An 18,158-nucleotide genomic window follows, 5' to 3' on the forward strand; every position below is an offset into this window, starting at 1 on the left:
GCCTTGCTTGCACACACGTCATGCGAATTTCTGGAAGGACGACTACCATGGATACGCCATACTACCGGAGTACATGTAAAAATAGTGGTCGAGTAATATCCATCGAAAAAGTTCCAGGAGGGGCGGACCATAAATCCGGGGATGGAGCCTATCCACTCCAATGAACAAAGCGGCGCACACTGTCTGCAAGCCTCTTTTCTTGGTTCAAGGGCTGCAATATCGATTCAACAATTCTGATTGGGCTGCTTAGAGTACAACAAGCCAGTGGGTGACCGAAAAGGACCAAAACACACTTTGGTGGCTTGATGGCAGGCTGCATCGGTGCATTTGACAGGCGAACTACTGATCTGATTCAAGATAAGATACTTCCACGGAGCAGAATTTATGTTTACTGAATACTCCGTACAAATTAAGACCGAGGTTCGTAGCTTAGTATTAGCGCATGTGTGTGGAATCATCTGAACAATTCAAGGAGCATCCGCAACATTGTTTCATGGCGTGAGGGCTCACCCGGCCAACCATCAGCTAACTTTAGGTAGCTAGCTATCTTACCTACGTTACCTAAGCTCAAATGTGAAGAAAAATGTGAAGAAGCGTCGACTGTACAGTGTACAGAGCATAGTGGTCTCCACCATTTGTCCTCTTCCAGAATGCCAAGATCCACTCATAGCGAAGAAGAACGGCCACGTCCTTTTTCTAACTGACACCGAGATTCCCTTGAACAGATAAGCATTATCCGTCTCACTTGACATGCCACAGTGTTACAGAGCTACAGCGAAATAAGCATCTAAACTATGCGCCGTTGGGGCCACATCAAGCCTTCATCGACAATCCCTCACCCCGATCTGCCGCCACCATGCAGTCGAATGGATTCAGCCGCCCCGCCACGGGATGGCTCTTTATAAATTGAGGTTGTATTTGTCAATTGTCACGAGCCTGATTGCCCAGGGACAGGAGGGTAAAATAGTTGTCGCACCTAAACTATGCGATGACGAAGACGAAGACAGAAAAGAGCTAGGATGAATCAGGGAAGCCGCGGACACACGCGTAAGCTGCTTCTTGGCATAAATGCTTGTCACATTAACAAATGAGCGTCGGAGTTTGGCACTGCCCCGGTGTACTATGCACTATGCCCGGAGTACTATAGTAGTAAAGAAAGAAAGAAAGAAAGAAGGAAAAAAATTTTTCTGCAGAGCACGGATAAGATTCCACTTTTTCCTCCTTCCCAAATTTAATGCCTCGAGTTTTGTCCATGAGTTTGACTGAGTTTGACAGAGTTCGACAGAGTTCGACGGAACTGGTGGAGTGCTGGTCTGTGCCGAAAACTCTCTTGTAGATGTAATGCTCTGAATAGGAAACCGGGTTTCCTCTGCTGAAGTTATTCTATTCTGCTCTTTATTGTACTATAGTATTCGAAAATATATCCATTGTTGTAGTTACTGTCTGCTCTGCAATAGATGAAACAATCAAAACATGTTTGATCGCCCTCGTCGCAGATCACAGCATGTGTTCCTGTCCCTGAAAATCCGCCCCTTGACGATCCCTGTCAACGCAGGCTGATCCATCTTGATCTGAACTCGATCCATAGCAAATCTGACGATGCAACTACAACGGTTCACCCACGGCACACCACGGCATTTGGTTACTTGATGGTTTCGGCTTATGAATAACAATAATGACGCTCAACCCGCCAATAATATGTCAAGCACCAGTACAATACAATTTGAGTAAAGTCGAGTCATTAAAACCTTCAGTCGCGCTCTAACCGTGCGCCTCTTTGGGAACATCAAAGAAGTTTAAAAAGAATCGTTGAATTAAGATTTGTGTGCGTGTGCCATGCGCGCGAACCCCCCCCTATTGTCGGGAAACTCAAATTCCAAATTCTGACTCTTTAGTCCGCTTAGTGAAACTGAATAACCATCCGTCCATAAGAGGCAGTGGGCCATGGCATGGTCTTGTCGGTGGAGTTAATTGACCCAACTTGTACATTACATCTACTTAACTTGACTAAGTAGTCAATCTACTTAGTCGTACCATTAAAGAAATTAGGGTGAACCTTGATCTCAATGCCGACAGACCAAATTTGGAGGAAGCACACTGCCGAGGCCAGAAACGATATCATATGCTGATTCAATCCGAGGAACTCACCGCTCTTTAATCAATCAGTGGATTGGTCGGATACGTATGTTCTCTGCATGCATGCATGCTGCTGCTGTAAGCATCACTTTTGACTACGAGTAAGTTAGTTATTGTAGGCATGAACCCTGCCCATAATAAAAAGCAACGATACAAATCCAATAACGAGGCTTGCTATTATTCATCTATGATTCGCCCAGATCGACCTCCCTCCCAATCTGTAGCGTACAGATTTGTCAAACCATCCTGCCCTTCACGTTAAGCCGTGCCAATGAGATCTTGTTATCCTTAGTGTGAGTTTTAGCCCCAGGTTTTAGCCTCAAGCATTGCACGTAAAAGTCAAACTCAGCAAGAGTCCCTCTCGGTCGGATTGTGTGTGTGTGTGTGTGTGTGTGTGTGGGCAGCAGTCTGAACCACGGCTGTGTAAGCACTTGCAAGCAAAGACGGCAGACGCCCCACGCCGTGCCTGAGGTATGAATTCATGCCTGATCCGGCAACTACTCATTTCTCAACTCATCATATTCGAGTTTGGTTTCACTATTGAATTAATATTATATGGCAGACTTGATCAATCTTGTTGATACTCTTAATGTATCAATTTATCTTGTTAGTATCGGCATCTTGAACTGCCACCGTCACTGTTCATGGTGATTGTACGTAGTATTGTACATCCAGTACTCTGGCACAAACTAACCACTCCACTAGCTCAATCAACCTGAAACACGCCGTTCGACCTTAAGAGGGTAAGCAGATAAGGATGTTTATAAGGTTATGGGGGAGACAGCATCCGCTCGCCGAGTCGGCGACCTGACTGTTCTCTTTGCAACTTTCGACCTTCGGAGTACAGAAAGGGGCTTTGTGGCTCGAACTCCTTTTTCTTTTTCCTTTTTGTTTTTTGTTTTTGTTTTTGTTTTTGTTTTTGGTGTTGACCCAAATATTCGACGCAAGGGCTTTACACAAATGGACCAATTAGAGATTGAGGGGAACCGGCCAATAGGGATGGAAGAAAAGATGGAATGTGCCGTCTTGGCGGTATGACATCATTGTTTTGTCCTCGTTCCTCAGGCATGTGACACATCATTGCCAGAGCGGCAGAGCCATTGGTCCACAAGACGATTGCAGTATCATTGAAGGATTCAGGATCTTATTTCGAAAGAGTATGAAGCATATCATCCTGTCAGTGCTGTACAGAAATGTCAGATCTAGGAAAATGACGTACTAAATGAAACTATCCCCGACTCCCCCCAGCATGACGACGAACCTATGGATCAGCGGCACCTGGTCCATGCTCTCTTGACAGAATCCACCTGTGTTGGCTGACATCATGTGTATAGTCAATAGCTACTAATGAGATTATAGCTGGAGTACCATTTCATCCTTCTGTCACGGATCCTGTGACCACTGAGTCTGAACAGTAATTAGGGCTAGAGAGACTTAACGGTTCGAGGCACCGCACCTCACCTCACCTGCTTGGTAGCTAGCTATCAAGGCCATGCTTACTTCATTCCGAACGAGATCTCATGGATAGTGAGATTTAAGAAATCAATTTATTCAAGACAGAGAGAGAAATAGGTATACAAGAACTAACTAGAGTATCACCGCCCCAGCGCCTTCTACTAAGTACATAATGAAGAATCTAAATCACAATCGACAACTCAGCCCTCGATACCCCGTCATGCTCCAAATTTGGGTAATAGGGTACCATCGCATCCGCACTCTGCACGTAGGCATCATTGTACAATCGCCAATACGGCGTACGCACTTTCCGCGCCGGATGGAACAGACCCGCCCAGACGTAGTTCATAACAACGCCCGTTCCGACAGCCATGCGAATCGCGTCAATGGCTTCGATGATACGGTCAATGACGTGTGGACTGGTCTCGAAGATGTTCGGGTATAGCAAATTGAGTAAATGGATCATTGCATCCTCGCAGCCGAGACCGACCACGCCGAGAGCAATGTGTTTGACGACCGTGGCTGCGGTCTGACGATGGACTTGGTCGCGATCAATCAATGCGTCTTCCAGTAGAGGTGTCACTGCATAAACATAGTCCTTGGCCATTTCTCCGATATATTCAAACAGGAAAGACATGGCTTTGAGAACACCGTTTTGCACGTTGAGTTCCGGCACTCGGTATTCGTTCATCAAGGCTGGGAGTACCGTAAATGGAGCACAAGTCTCGGCCACAATGGCAATAGCAACCGCTGTACAAACTCGCGACTGTCGTTCTTGTACTCGCAGATTATTGAGTAAGGTCGCAAGCACGTCTTGTGGACCAATGGCTTTGGCAATGAAACCAAAAGTATTGTTGGCCGCACGACGGATTCCCTTCTTGTGAGCCTTGAGCATATCCAAAAGCTCGAAACAGATACGCATCCATTCTCGAGCATTGACAGATTCCGGACCGCGATCTGCAATACGACCAACCAGGTCAATAGTATTTTCTTGTACCTTTTCATGTCGATTGCGAAGGATAGGGGTAAGTCGAGGAAGGAGGTCGCGAATAGGAGGCTGCATCTGATTGATACCAACCACGGTGACAATCGATCGTAGAGCGCCGAGAATGGATCCGAGCACTTCCGGATACTCTTCACCCAAATACTCATAGAGCAAAACACCGAGTTTGCCCATGAGTGCATCCTCGCCGCACTGCTTCATCACGATAGTAATTCGGGAAACCAGGTCGGCAGCTTGTTGACGAACTGTGGCAGACTTGTGATTCAACCGCCACAAAATAGTGCTAACAATCTGAGGAAGGTACGGCTTGCATCTGGTTCCGAGGGCATTGACAACAGTGCCAAATCCGTTCAATATGACGATATCCTCAACGCTCTGTTCCTGGAAAGCAAGCAGGACGCCATCAATAAGTCGTTCCTCCAGCCTCTCCGAGATATCTGCCGCTCCCAAAGAAGCGATCAACTTTTCTACTGTTTCGACAGTCATTTTTCGGTACGCCTCGCTCTCATCCTTGAGATTGTTGACAATACGTTCCAGGATCTCTCCCACCCCGACTTTTTGGCCAAGATCAACTGTAGTCTCCACGACCTGACGGTAGTTGCGCTTATCCAAAGCCATACGCCTCACCCAGAAGCTTTTGAAGAAATCTTGTAGAACATTCTCCTTTAGATATTGCGCCGTGACACCATCGGTTTGGGCACACTGCGACACCACCTTCAACACAACCTTCTTCATTTCCTCGTCCGGGGAAGAAAATTCTCGTAGCAAAATCTCCATGATCTGACTAGTATAGTAGTTGGCATACTCTTCATCCATCAAAGGGATGATGTAGCCAACAGCTTTCAGGAATCCCGCGAGACCTTTTCCACGCTGTTTCCGGGCACCTGTCCACAGCGGATTGAGGATGTCGTCAAAGCTCTCAATACCATAAGGATTGGCCGCCTCAGCTAATGCAGCAATAGCCAAGCTGGTGACTGTCCTAACCTTGGCTTGTTCGTCACTGAGATTGTCAGCTATACAATCAACCAGTCCTTTCAAATGGGGTAGAATAGCACAGCCCATAAGAATAGGAATTTGCTGCACGATTTTGACACCAGTGTGTCGAGCCTGCCATGACTTTTTACTACGGCAGACAGCGCGTAGGAAAGGAAGCAGAGCCGGTATACCCAACGCTGAAGCAACAACAGCAAATGCCCTAGCAGTGGTGTTCCTCACATATTCATCGACGTGATCAATATCTGGACGCATAGTACTGATCATATGTGCAAGTCCTGCGGCTTTAGCCAGATTCGAAATGATCTCACGACCTTCCACACGAGCATAGTAGTCTTGGTCGATAAGCAGAGGCTCGATAACAACGAGGATCTTATGAGTATATGGCCGAACAAGATCGTCAAGCTTGTATAGAACACGATCGATGACTTTGACTAGCAGATGACGCTCTTGATCTTCAAGCGATTTCTCCATCAATAGCGGGAGGATCTGGTTGAAAAGTGCACCGGCACCAAACTGGCGAGCATTGTCGGTGAGCTGACGAAGAGCGGTCTTACGCATGGGTGGGGTTCCGTTCTTGACTTTTAGCAACAGCCTCATAATCTTCCTTTCCTTCAATTCTTCAACAGACAGGCTGTTCTCATCTGCACCATCAACCAATTTTCCAAAGTATGCCATATCCTCAGCCTTGAAGAATTGAAGATCGCCGACTCCAGGAATATCGGTCGGAAGCTGTTTACCAAGAGTGCGAGCGCTCTCCGGTTCTTGCATCATAAAGCCTCCATATCCGCTTGCGCTAGGTATAGCGGCAGGAGTGGCTGTAAGCTTTCGTGCAGGATTCCTAACAGGTTCATAGCCCGGGGGAGGTGTGAGAACTTGATAGCCTTCAGTAGGAAGCATCATATCCAATTCCTCGTCTGTCCACACAACGTTACGACCAGAAAGAGGAACAAGAGGTGCCGCTACAGCACCCATCGATGGATGCGCTGGTGTCGCAAGGCCTGGCTGACCCACGGGAGTTGCACCAACAGCTGGTGCAGCCGGTGCTTGATCCCAACGAGAGTGTCGCTTGGGAGCCTGTTCGTCTGGTGTGGGAACAGCCGGAGTCTGATCCCATCGCGACTTCTTAGCTTTGACTTTATTCTCCTCTTCGGTAGCCGCCGCGGCGCTTTCATCCGAAGTGACATCCCATCGTTGTTTCCTCTTGCGTCCAGCGGCGACGGCGACGGTCGAGCCAGCGTCGATGTTTTCTTTGTCAGCCTCATCATTCAAGGTTGCTTGGTATTCAACACTTTCACCTGCGGCGCGTTTCTCACTGATGAGCTTCTGAACACGCTCTTCTTCTTTCTCAAGTTCACGGAGCGCCATGACTTCTCGATAAGTCTGGCCTTCAGGTTCGACGTTGGCATGTGTGTTGGCAGCGAATGGATCAGCTCGAGTCGGTGTGAGCGGACCACGGTTGAATCGGCGCTTCTGGTAATCGCTCTCACGGTCGGCAATTCTAGCAGATTTCTCACGGCCAAGTAAGATATCCTCCTCTTCAACACCGTTGCCACTTGCCATTTCGTTGATCAGGTCCCTGCTAGCCGTGTACTGACCAACTAGTCGATGCCCTGTATCTGCATCCTCCATGTCCTCATCGCCATCGACGGGAATGGAGGTATTGTACCCTGAATACTTATCGACACCATTGCGTTCGTAGAGCTCGGTATCAAAACTTTCAGTTAGGGAGGCCTTTGTGGAAAAGTCAGTGCGCTGACTGGATGGGTCGAAGGTTTTTGAACCTTTTTTGGCTGCAGCGACAGCATTCCGCTCGGCTTGAAGCCGCCTAACCTGCTCAAAGTCGGCTGCATTGATTGTCAGCATATTAGATGAGGTCGAGATGGGAAGGGGTGACGTACAGTCAGACATGTTGGCGTTTGACTGTAAAGTGGCTCAAGCGAAGTTCAGAGCTACAGATAGAATCGAGAACGCTACATTCAGCGTGATAACGTCGACAACAGCTGTGCGACGTTGAAAGAGACGATCTGGTGGATGGCTCGATGATGGATGTTGATGGAAAGTGAGCGCACAATTTTTGTCTTGCCGTTGGGATCGTAAGAGGTCCGCATCGAGCAGGCTGACTAAGTAAGTTATCACGTGACTTTGTCTAAATGGGTTGGTCTGTTTCTGATTAGATGAGCATTGATAAAATAGGTGTCTCAATTGCGCTGTTGTCTTTTTGCTGTTGATTTCGTTGCTATATTACTACAATGTCCTCTTGGACTCGCCCTATTCTGGTGATATTATGCATTGATTCACACTGCTTAGGTTCTTTTATTGAGGAAAGAACACAGATCTTAAGGTAAAAGTCAGGAATACCTGGCGTCTTCGGTTTATGATTAAACTGCACTGTATACATGGTTCTCCTATGTGGACAATAATGGCCGTCGTAAATCCTTTCCTTCATCAGCTTAACAATGTCCCTGAAGACCCTCTACAGGAGAGAAACAGTGACTTTTTTCGATGTGAATCTACAATCACTCGAAGCCGGACGCGGTGGTGGAAGATGGAAGATGGATGACGCATGCCGAGTCTTGAATGTTTGAGGTTTCCATCACAAGTATTTTGTGAAAGATATCGGTTGTCAAGTATAAATCTTGATATCTGTCTTCCTAACTTCAAGACCTCGTTCCCCATCGTCGCTCATCGCGCGACATCTTGACATGACCTCCATAGTACTCGTCTTTGTTCTCAATTGGGGTCACACAGTACACAGTAGGTGTGTTCTGGAAGTGAATTGCCTTGCCACTTGAGCGTGACGAGGTAGAGGATGTAGAACCCTTCTTGAGAATACTCTTGGCTGAGCTCGAATTTGTGTACGAGTACATTGGCGCAGTCTGTTTACTAAACTCTCGCATACAGACTGGGCTGAGAGGTGATGGAGAAACAGGTGTCCGTGGCATAGGGCCTGGTGAGCGCAAGGACAGAGCTGGACGAGTCGTGTTTGTCGCAGCAGAAATGCTGAGAGACAACTTTGGCTTGGCAGATCGTGCGGCGTACATTTTGCTTTGCTGAGATGACTCCGGTTTCGACAAGAAATTGATATATAGTCGAAATAAAGGAACGGGAATTATAACGTGTCTCTGAATATCCACCAGGGAGAGCTCAGATGGCAAGTGCAGTATAAGAATTAAGAAACACGATTTGATCAACAAATGTATTTCTTGGAAGAGAGCACGCAGATATCTCTCGGATATTCAGAAAAGAAGGATTGTTGTGTAGTTGTATTGGGATGTTTGTTATTATTTTTGTATATGGACGACTGGACCAGCCAATCTATGCGTGGATTAGAAAGAGACGAAAATAGAAAAGAGAAAAGTAACGTAAAAGAAAAAATAGTAACTGATGAAACAGTTGCTATGCAAGAGCGTCGAAGAGGGATTCTTCGAGCGGCTATATACGTATTCAAGATAGGAGGAAGTGTTGGAGCGGGGTAGACTCTGACCTATTCTTCCTTTTACTCTGAAAAAAGTATCACACAAGCCATTGGAGTCGAAATGCTGCTCTTCGTGCATGGTGACTGACGAATGCGAGGTAATAACCCAATCAATGAAGGTTGGAGTATGTTAGGCGCCGGGAAAATGCAACCATCCCTGCTTGATCACATCCACTAACCTCCAGTCATCGTGACTTGAGTGTTGCCAGCAACCAATCAGATTAGTACAGTCGACATCGCATAAAATAGACATTGTCCGACCATCTCCGCTAGGACAACACTCTTCATTTCTGATCTCCTGCAGATAGATGCGACAGAGTTCGTCTGGTGTTGCTTCAGATTGGTTTATCGACTTATCGCACTATCGATAAGTAACTCAACTACATGCACGCTTCTCCATTTTCGTCACATACGAAGTGCTTACCCACGATGGATGTGTGTTTTCTATTTCTGACTCGTCTCAACTGTAGGTCTGACTACGCCCGAGCAACTTTTAAGAATTAGGCCATGTGTGCCTGATATTGTTAATGTGCTTATTCTGCACGCACGAGATAAGAAGTGCATCGAAGCATTCAAATGATACGCCATTGCGTCTCGGGTGAGGCACATGCAGAGAATGTGATGAGAACTCTGACTTGCTAGAACGGACCTGAGAGCTTGAGGCACATATGAGTCAAGAGATGCTCATTGGGTCCACAAAGCTGGAAGAATGCTTCGGAATAAGTATCCGGTGGGCGTCAGGACGTTATATGAGACCCCGACTTCCAGCGATATCCAAGGATCTCACTTTAGTACATTAAATAGGCAAGACGTGCCAGAAAACCAAGGTCTAATTGTCCAATAGCTGATTAAGCATGGCTTTCTTTCTTTGACCAATTGTCTCAGCCCGATCTGGCCGGCTTTTCTAGCCCTAACCAATGCAATGCTGCAATTTCTATACGAGGCACCATCACAGCAAGATTCAGTTCATCAGAAGCCTCTCAGTCCTGCACGAACACTGACTTGCATTTCGATCTAAACGCTTGAGAATCAGTCCGTCGAGGGGCCCAACCTGAACGGCTCTGTGAGTGGATCTTACGCTGATACCAAGTCTCCTCTTTCTTCACCACTTCCAAGGTCGGTACGCTTAGCGAATGTACGCGGAAATTTGGTGATTCTGACAAAAAGCATAGAGCAAAAATGTGCTTGTTATCGACTCCTAGGTTTGGAAAAGAGAATTCCGGACACTAGTTACTGGTTCCAATGTATACGCCGACACTGCTAAGAAAGCCAACGATAATAAAGCATCATGTGGCGAGCCGATATCAACATGACCTCCAGTAAATTCGTTCGTGAAGAGGAAGAGAAAGACAAAACGCAACAAATAAATAGATATCGAACCCTCGTCAACAATCTTGTCTCAGCAACGGTATACTTGGATGACAGATCATGAATTATCCACCAGCAATGCAGCAACAGGCCGCATCTGGTCGGCGCCAGTGAATATGAATGCGGAAATTATTTCCGTAACTTCGCCGCACATCACTTGTCCGAACACTCGAAATCGATGACAGTCCATGTTTGTGAGTTTAGAAGAGATGCTTTCTTCGACAGGAATATTTCTGAGTTCCAGATCTTTTGACGTAATAAGAGGTATAAGCGAACTCCTCTGGAACAATTGACATAGCCTGGTGAGGAAGAATTGACGCCAGGAATATAGAGAAGAAACCCGAAATGAGCAATGGCTCATTAACTGGCATAACTCTGTCTTGTCTATTTTGGGTCTTCTCTCTCCTTGCCTCGGGTGAATTGCCTGGCCATGGCCAAGATCTCATCTTGTGAAACACCACTTCGAGCTGCTGCAAAAAGAGTCTCGAGTTGCTGACCATCTCCGTTCCGCATCACATCTAGCAATTGTTCCACGGACTGACTGACGAATTTCAGTTCCTCCTGAGCCAGCTCCAGTGCGATTATGTCTTCATCGAGTGCGACCTGTCTGCTTGAATGAATGTGTATGTTGTTGCACGCCTGACAGTGATGTCCGTTCCGGAAGTTTATTGGAGCCATGAGTGCAGTGGAGTCTCTATGGCGTAGGCTGGGGAGGGTTGTAGGGGTAATCGTCTGTTGTGTCTTAGCTACCCTACTACTTGAGAATAAGGGAGTCAGTCAGATCATGTAGATGTACAAATGAAAGAGTGGACACAAATGATGAGATGGGTGTGCATTAACTACCTTGGTTCAGGCAGGTTAGGGGTCAGAGTAATTGGCCCGTTCTTCAGGGAGACTCCATAGTAAAGATCTGTTACGGAGTTGTATTCCATTACCTGGGAGTGGAGGCTATATTACCACTAGCTACTGTTTGACGAATGAAACATCCGCGGTATGATATGGGGTACTCAGAATTAGTTTTCCCGGGTACGGTATTGATACATGCATCATTCACTCATTTCTCTTCTCCCGAGTCCGGGCCTAGGGTTTAGGGTATGCTTGTTACAACCTCGGCAGTTCCATAATTGTGCATGTTTTCTGATATCTCTGTTTTGCTTCCATGAAATTTGAAAACAGGATGTTCCTTATCAATAATCATTTAATGTCAACCATCTACATCATTATAATACTGCTGCGGGGTGGACCCCACGCGCTGGTAGGTTCTTATCAAGAGGTCTCATTCCCTGGGCGAGATCTACTATGCCAACTAATACATCCATGGATGTTCTGCTCAAAACAATTCAGACTTCGAGGATGCTCGCTATGTACAGAGATCTGTTTATTGTTTCCCACTGAAGTGTATCAGTATGCTAACTATATACCTACTTAGCTAGACCTTTCGTCGGCATTCGGTGAATGCTTACGCCGCCAAATTACAGTCGGTACTTGATCACATCAATGGAGGAGTATCCACTAAATAAGTTCCATCATCTGCTAGAACCGGGACCCGTCATCCTGATTACCACCAAAAACAAAGATGGAGACGCAAATGTCATGATATGTGGCTTCCAGGTGGTTGTCCAGCATGAGCCGCCGCTTTTCGCAGTTATAGTAGGGCCATGGGATTATACGTTCAGCGCCCTCCGTTCGACCAAAGAATGCGTCATTTCCGTGCTGACACTTGAGCTAGCTGAACTCGTTGTTGATATAGGGAATCATTCCGTTGCAGAGATTGACAAGTTCAAAACATATGGCCTCACGTGTCCTTCCGGAAAGTCAGCGCGCCTCTTATCAGCGAATGCAAGGCGGATATTGAATGTCGTATTGCCGATACTCGTATGGGTCCAAAATACAACATCTTGTACTCGAAGCGGTTCAGGCATGGTGCAATCCTAACTTGAAGGAAAATAAGACCATACACTACAGAGGTGATGGGACTTTTACAGTTGATGGCAAGGTTCTCAATCTGCAGGATCGTATGACTAAATGGCGGGAGTATGTTACGGGAGGTTCCTCAAGCTCTAGACATTTCTGGTCAAGAGTTTCGCACCCGTTCTCCGGTCGGTACTATGTTAGTGACTCACGTATGCTACTCATGCAATTCTATCGCACAAGAGATACGGGATGAACCACAAGGAGTACATCCGTACTGAACATCATTTTTCATGTAGGATGGTCTATTTCATGGGATTCGGAATCATTTACACTAGTGACAAAAGGTTTCTGAGATTTTAGGTTTGATATATCTAGGAGTAATCTATAGCTATTAGTCAGGGGTGGCCTTGGTCTACCATGAGGTCCTCTTACTGTTTTGGTGTTGCTTATCAAAGTCCCAAATTATATGTCAAGACTTATTTGAGCATTTGTTTAACTATTTAAGTCTAATTCACCTCTACCATTGAGTTATACATTCGCTTAAGCTTTACAACTGGAGGTAGTAACATCGTAATGATGAATTCAAGATATTCTGTAATTCACCTTCAATGCGAACTATGAGCACCACTCGGTGTTTATCTCAGTGGGAATCTATCGTCAGGTATTGTAATGGGTGTTCTACTGTAACGTTCTAGATCGTAACCGGTGTGATATGATATGGAATTACCGTATCTGTAGCCGTATTTTCAATACAATAATGATCACGGTAATAAACTCACTTTAGCGTGAGGCTGAGATCCAGCCACCTCAATTCAGCTAGAACCACTTCGGGAAAGTCTAAATGTCTTCAAGTCCAGTCTGCCCAGAATTTCTGAGAGCTTGCTTCACTATCTCCATGACCTGCCACTAACTATGCTAACGCGAGTCTGAAAGAGTAACGATAGCTCGGCTTACTCCTGGTGCAGGACTGACAGAGGGCCCGCTTTTGTTTATCTTCACTACCTAGGTCCTCTCGAACCTTGGAATCACCTCGGTCGCCTGATGTTCTTTGAAACTTCCCCAGCTGAAACGTGATATTTCGGGCCAGCATTGTCTACTATTACCCAGATTTTAGGGGCACCAACGATCAAACCAAAGATTATTTACAGCCAAACCGGGCGTCAGGTTTGGAGTCAGTTGGAAATCACACAACCCTCATATCAATAAGCCGTAATGGCTCCAATGCTTCAATTCCTTTTTCAACGTAGGGATTTTAACACCAGCGCTCCCGCAGATGCCTTTGACCGGGAATGGTCTCAACCGTCCAATTATGCCTTTACTATTCTTCTTTTGCTGGGAGGAGATTTGATTAATCGTGCTCTTGCACAGCTGGCTGGTGGTTGGGTTACGCCTGTGGCTTTCTCATTCGGTACATATCTACCTTCTAATTGCATAAGGCTTGATTCATTGATGTAGCTTATGCTGATATCGCTTTGCATAGGTTGGGTCTCTTATGCAACAGCTTCTGTCTGTGCAGCTCTCGGAGAGTATAAACTGATGCCCGATGCTGATACTGGATGCTGCATTATCAACGGAAAGAATGGTTACGTTCGTGGAAATAATTCATGGGTCCTTGGTCGTATGATGCGAGACTACGAGTATTGGATGGGTAGACCCGTTGCCGACAAAACTGAGGCTCTGATCGAGGCTCGATGGAAATTCGAGAAAGAAAAAGAAGCACGAGAATATTCCGCGTCGAAGGTTGAAGTTCCTCGACCTTCACAAGCTGGACTGGTAGTTAGCATTTGGAAACCGAACACTAAAGTGAAACACGGCACACCTGGTCATGATATACTCTATTGGTCCGGGATTATTGTTACTATTATTCAGCTGGGAGTCTCCTGTATACCATTGGGTCTGACGGGAGACTGGGGAGTTTTGTTGATTACCGGCGGTGCTACTATTCTTTGCTACTTTACCGGTGCTCTTAAGCAATGGAGAATCGAAAAATGGGCTTGTCGACGTCTGGATCATCGAAGCAAGAAGAATTTCGTCATGACGCGCGGCAATGGTGCTCAGCATGCGATTGCTATCATCAGCGATGGGTATGGCCTGGATTTGGAGGATCTCGCAACTGGCTTTGCCAACGTTGACTCCCCTACTATTTCGCTATTCTCACAAATTTCCGTTATTGTGCTGGGTATCTTGTGGGTGGCGCTGTTGATCACCGCGTCAGGCCTAACAGATGACTCATGGTACCTGATTGCCGTTGGTGGCATTGGTATGCTTCAAAACATTTTTGTCGCGGGTTGGAAGCGTACTCCAGCTGCATACGGCATTCCGCTTGAGTTCGTTGACGTGATTGGCGAGGCTAAAGTCATGAGTACGCTTATGGAACTTGAGAAAAGATATGAGAAGCTTGGCAAAAGCATGTTGGGTACTTTTTTCCCTGGTGATTTGCGTGATAGTGAAGTCAAGGAGTGGGCTGCTATTGCAGAAGAGTGGAAGGAAAAGAAAGCACAGGCTGTTAAACCTGTTGATGCATAACACGACTGAAGAATTCGTGGCTGCATATGTTTTAAGTTGACTTATTCAATACTCGAGGTTCTAAATCCCTGATAGGATACCCCTCCTTCCTTTTATGGAGCTGTCACGGCGATGATACTACTACACTGCTACTTATGACAGTTTGGAGGATGTATCAAAAACAGAGGGCTAAGGTTCCAAAGTTACCCAGGTACCTGCAAGGCTCAACAATTTTATATATACTCATAATAAGTACCCCAATGTTACTTTACTTTGGGATACATTATCAACCTAGACTTTAATCTGGATTCCATCTCCGCGTAGAAGTATCGTATAGCTGGGCACGTACATATGTAGATTGGAGCGTACTCGGAATTAAAACAATGTCAAACGCTCTTCAAATTTGAAATTGCTGAACCATCTACAAGATACCGAAAACTGATCATACCAATACACTAGCCGTTGCGTGTCCTTTCCAAGAAGTGGAGCTTCCACTGTGTCAAACCAAGTGGGCGCTGTGTTTGTAACTCGTGCTGTTGCAACTGAGCAATGTTCAAATGCATAAATTCCGTTTTCGGGCGTGGAAGTAGATAACCCCACTATTGCCGCGCAAGACTGTTCACGTTTCGAAGGTATCTCGTATAACATAATGGCATAGACCTGCGAGTAAGATTCAGCTCAACGGACGTTATTTGGCGGTAGCTCGATAAGGAAGTAGTTGCCATCAACTTTCGGTGCGGCTGACTTCACTAATCTCTAACGATAGCTTATGACACAGCCACGTTCATTTGTACCAAACGGTGGCCGCCCACTATCAAACTGTATCAAAAAGCCCGGGTATTGGACCAGTAGGCCCCCTTTACCGTTGACAATTTGAAGGTCTGCTGTACGCTCGTCTTCTCCATAGTATAACTCCGCCGTCCTGAAGCTCAGCGATGACCTTGGGGCCCATTTGTAACCTTTCTCTCCAGTCGCATAATTGTTGAAGACAAAATGCATCTCAAAAGTATGCAGCGTTTTCAAGAAGAGAGCCATCCTCTCCTGAGCCAAATCTTTGTTTGTTTTGTCAGGGAGGTCCAGGAAGGGCTTAACGTCAATGTCGATGATCGTTGCCAAACATACTATCTCATCGGCAAGTTGTGACGTCTTTCGCTGAGACACAGCATCAGTGATGGGACCATAGAGCATCTATTTTGATTTCAGATCCTTAATACCAGACATAAGACGCTTCAAGGTAGTGTACTCCCTGAGACGTCGCATATTTGCTCTGTACCTCTAACCTTTCCTGTCTTTTCTGATAAGCACTGAATTGCTGATATAGGTCATCTAGTTCAACGGATTTGTCACTGAATAGAATGTAAACTTTTGAATGCCAATCAGAATTGGAATCCTCAGAAGGATAGTTTAGATCAGACAGAAATCCCTCTTGATGGGTCCAGAGCCGCTTGATCCAATTAGACTGATACAGTCGAGAAATGATGGCTAGAATTGGAGAAGTGGAAGGATTACCTTTGCCATCAGTCCAGCTAAAAGTATGTGGTCAGCATAGACTTAATTGCTAAACGACTACTCTCTAGCCTCCCTTTCCAGATTAGGGGAAAAGGCAGTTGAAGGCCAATTGTCTCACAAGCTAGAAACAGAACTCACATGTGTGAAATCGCAACATAGTCGGGCTTTCGTTTACCAGTTAGGTGATAGTCAACAGACCAGAGTGTGCGAAGCCCTTTCACCCATAGGGCAATCGGGATGGCGTCCTTCTCAATAATCCTGCCGATTGCATCTATCCAATTTTCAGCCCCCTTTCAGGGCCCAGTTGTCCACCGTATTGTATTGTGGCTTTGCAACCAGAGTGGTGCCAAGAGTCACCAGCATGACGGGTAACGTACATATTGGAGTCATAATCGTAGAGACAGTGCTCCTTGATGCATTTGGAATGATGGCCAAGTTCCTTACTTGCCAGCCCCGGCGATGCTGCAAGATAATAGTGGCCATCAATATCCAGCTCCTTGAATGTGGTGGTCACATCATCAATGCACCATTTTTGCTGTAGGCGCTTCCACAGAAGCTCAGAGCGACCATGAAGATGTGGAACTTCGCACATAGCTGCTTTCCAGAGAGAGAAGGTCAGTCCGATCATAGCAGTAGATACATCATCCCTTACTGGCCATGGTCGAGACTTTTCTTGCTTCAAGAGGGACTCGTTTTCGTATCCGGGAACACAGAAGCGGTCTAGAATAGACTTCGACCTTTTGAATATTGGCTCCAAAATGGCTTAATCAGTACCCTTTGTCTCGACATTGGCTTTCCATTCAGTCAGGAGCTGTGATAGCTTTGATGTATTGATCATTTTTGGCATATCAGGATCGACCCCATCAACATTCGCATCGACAAGAAAGTCTTCGGTCTTAACATGAACGCCACCAATTTTGAAAAATCCAATGGCCAGTCCAAAGAAAAGCTATGTCTGGAGAACTGCTCAGCAACTTTAATATCATTTCCCTTAGTGTAAAACACATTTGCGTCCAAATAATCTTCTTTTGTGGTGTCATCGCCACCACGAAGTTGCTCTTCGGCCCAACCAGATCGCTGTGGATAATCAAGGAATCCACCACCGTCATACCAATCTTTCTCGGGTGCCTCGTACGGCACAATAATCAAGGGCTTTATACCTTCTAATAAGGGTAAATGCTCCATGTTTCTCAGATAGTTTTACTGTTTCTGCGATCTATCGAAAGTTGGTCAGATAAGAACCTGAGATTGTCCTTAGAAACCCTGTCGTACACTAGGTTATAATGATAACCCAACTACAGGTAATGAAGAGGTGTGAAAAGACGAAAGAGATACTAGAGACATGTCAACGAGTATGAATACTGTTGTTGACCATTGAAAATTCCTTCTAGCATCCACCATTACTGGAGTTTGAGAATGCCATGTGGCTGAGCTGATATCTATGTGAACACATGTTCTCGCCCTCAGTTCTATATTTGTCTAATGCATGAATATTTTCGCGGGAAAATAAAATTCATCGGAGCAGTCTGCATAATGGAAGAACAATGTTCATGTATGTGGTTCGTGTAGTATGCGGGGATAGTGACACAAAATGTTACAAGACATGACCCGCAGTTGTATTGTACATTACTTACATAGAACGCTGTAATTTATCTGAAAAATACCACTTGTCAAGTCTTTACAGCATTGTGTCACATTTGAAACGCAACGTACACGATCTTATCCGAAAAGATACAATGGACATAACAGCCAGAAAAGGGATAAGTTTCCGAAACTCGTTAATCCACAAGTATGTTG

General features: G+C 45.8%; 5 protein-coding genes across 5 annotated transcripts, besides 3 other annotated features; 1 reads left to right on the forward strand and 4 right to left on the reverse strand.

Moving 5' to 3' along the window:
- Window positions 1-1,151: 1,151 nt before the first annotated feature.
- Window positions 1,152-1,182: a microsatellite.
- Window positions 1,183-2,507: 1,325 nt separating this feature from the next.
- Window positions 2,508-2,535: a microsatellite.
- Window positions 2,536-3,008: 473 nt separating this feature from the next.
- Window positions 3,009-3,058: a microsatellite.
- Window positions 3,059-3,667: 609 nt separating this feature from the next.
- Window positions 3,668-7,498, reverse strand: TSTA_020510 (splicing factor 3B subunit 1, putative; the record flags this gene model as incomplete). Its single annotated transcript, XM_002484183.1, has 2 exons — window positions 3,668-7,434; window positions 7,489-7,498. The coding sequence occupies 2 exons, from the start codon at window positions 7,496-7,498 to the stop codon at window positions 3,773-3,775; spliced, it is 3,672 nt and encodes a 1,223-aa protein (XP_002484228.1). The 3' UTR covers window positions 3,668-3,772.
- A 749-nt stretch (window positions 7,499-8,247) lies between these two features.
- Window positions 8,248-8,631, reverse strand: TSTA_020520 (uncharacterized protein; the record flags this gene model as incomplete). Its single annotated transcript, XM_002484184.1, has 2 exons — window positions 8,248-8,466; window positions 8,494-8,631. 2 exons carry the CDS (start codon window positions 8,629-8,631, stop codon window positions 8,248-8,250), a joined length of 357 nt encoding a protein of 118 aa, XP_002484229.1.
- A 2,186-nt stretch (window positions 8,632-10,817) lies between these two features.
- Window positions 10,818-11,365, reverse strand: TSTA_020530 (uncharacterized protein; the record flags this gene model as incomplete). Its single annotated transcript, XM_002484185.1, has 2 exons — window positions 10,818-11,184; window positions 11,277-11,365. 2 exons carry the CDS (start codon window positions 11,363-11,365, stop codon window positions 10,818-10,820), a joined length of 456 nt encoding a protein of 151 aa, XP_002484230.1.
- A 2,194-nt stretch (window positions 11,366-13,559) lies between these two features.
- On the forward strand, window positions 13,560-15,075 carry TSTA_020540 (uncharacterized protein; the record flags this gene model as incomplete). Its single annotated transcript, XM_002484186.1, has 2 exons — window positions 13,560-13,755; window positions 13,828-15,075. 2 exons carry the CDS (start codon window positions 13,560-13,562, stop codon window positions 14,871-14,873), a joined length of 1,242 nt encoding a protein of 413 aa, XP_002484231.1. The 3' UTR covers window positions 14,874-15,075.
- Window positions 15,076-15,608: 533 nt separating this feature from the next.
- TSTA_020550 (uncharacterized protein) lies at window positions 15,609-17,546 on the reverse strand (the record flags this gene model as incomplete). Its single annotated transcript, XM_002484187.1, has 6 exons — window positions 15,609-16,040; window positions 16,126-16,378; window positions 16,500-16,632; window positions 16,806-17,081; window positions 17,136-17,310; window positions 17,337-17,546. 6 exons carry the CDS (start codon window positions 17,544-17,546, stop codon window positions 15,609-15,611), a joined length of 1,479 nt encoding a protein of 492 aa, XP_002484232.1.
- Window positions 17,547-18,158: the final 612 nt, after the last annotated feature.

The sequence above is a fragment of the Talaromyces stipitatus genome, genomic scaffold, assembly GCF_000003125.1.
Source record: "Talaromyces stipitatus ATCC 10500 scf_1105507295549 genomic scaffold, whole genome shotgun sequence".
NCBI classification, from domain to species: Eukaryota; Fungi; Ascomycota; class Eurotiomycetes; order Eurotiales; family Trichocomaceae; genus Talaromyces; species Talaromyces stipitatus.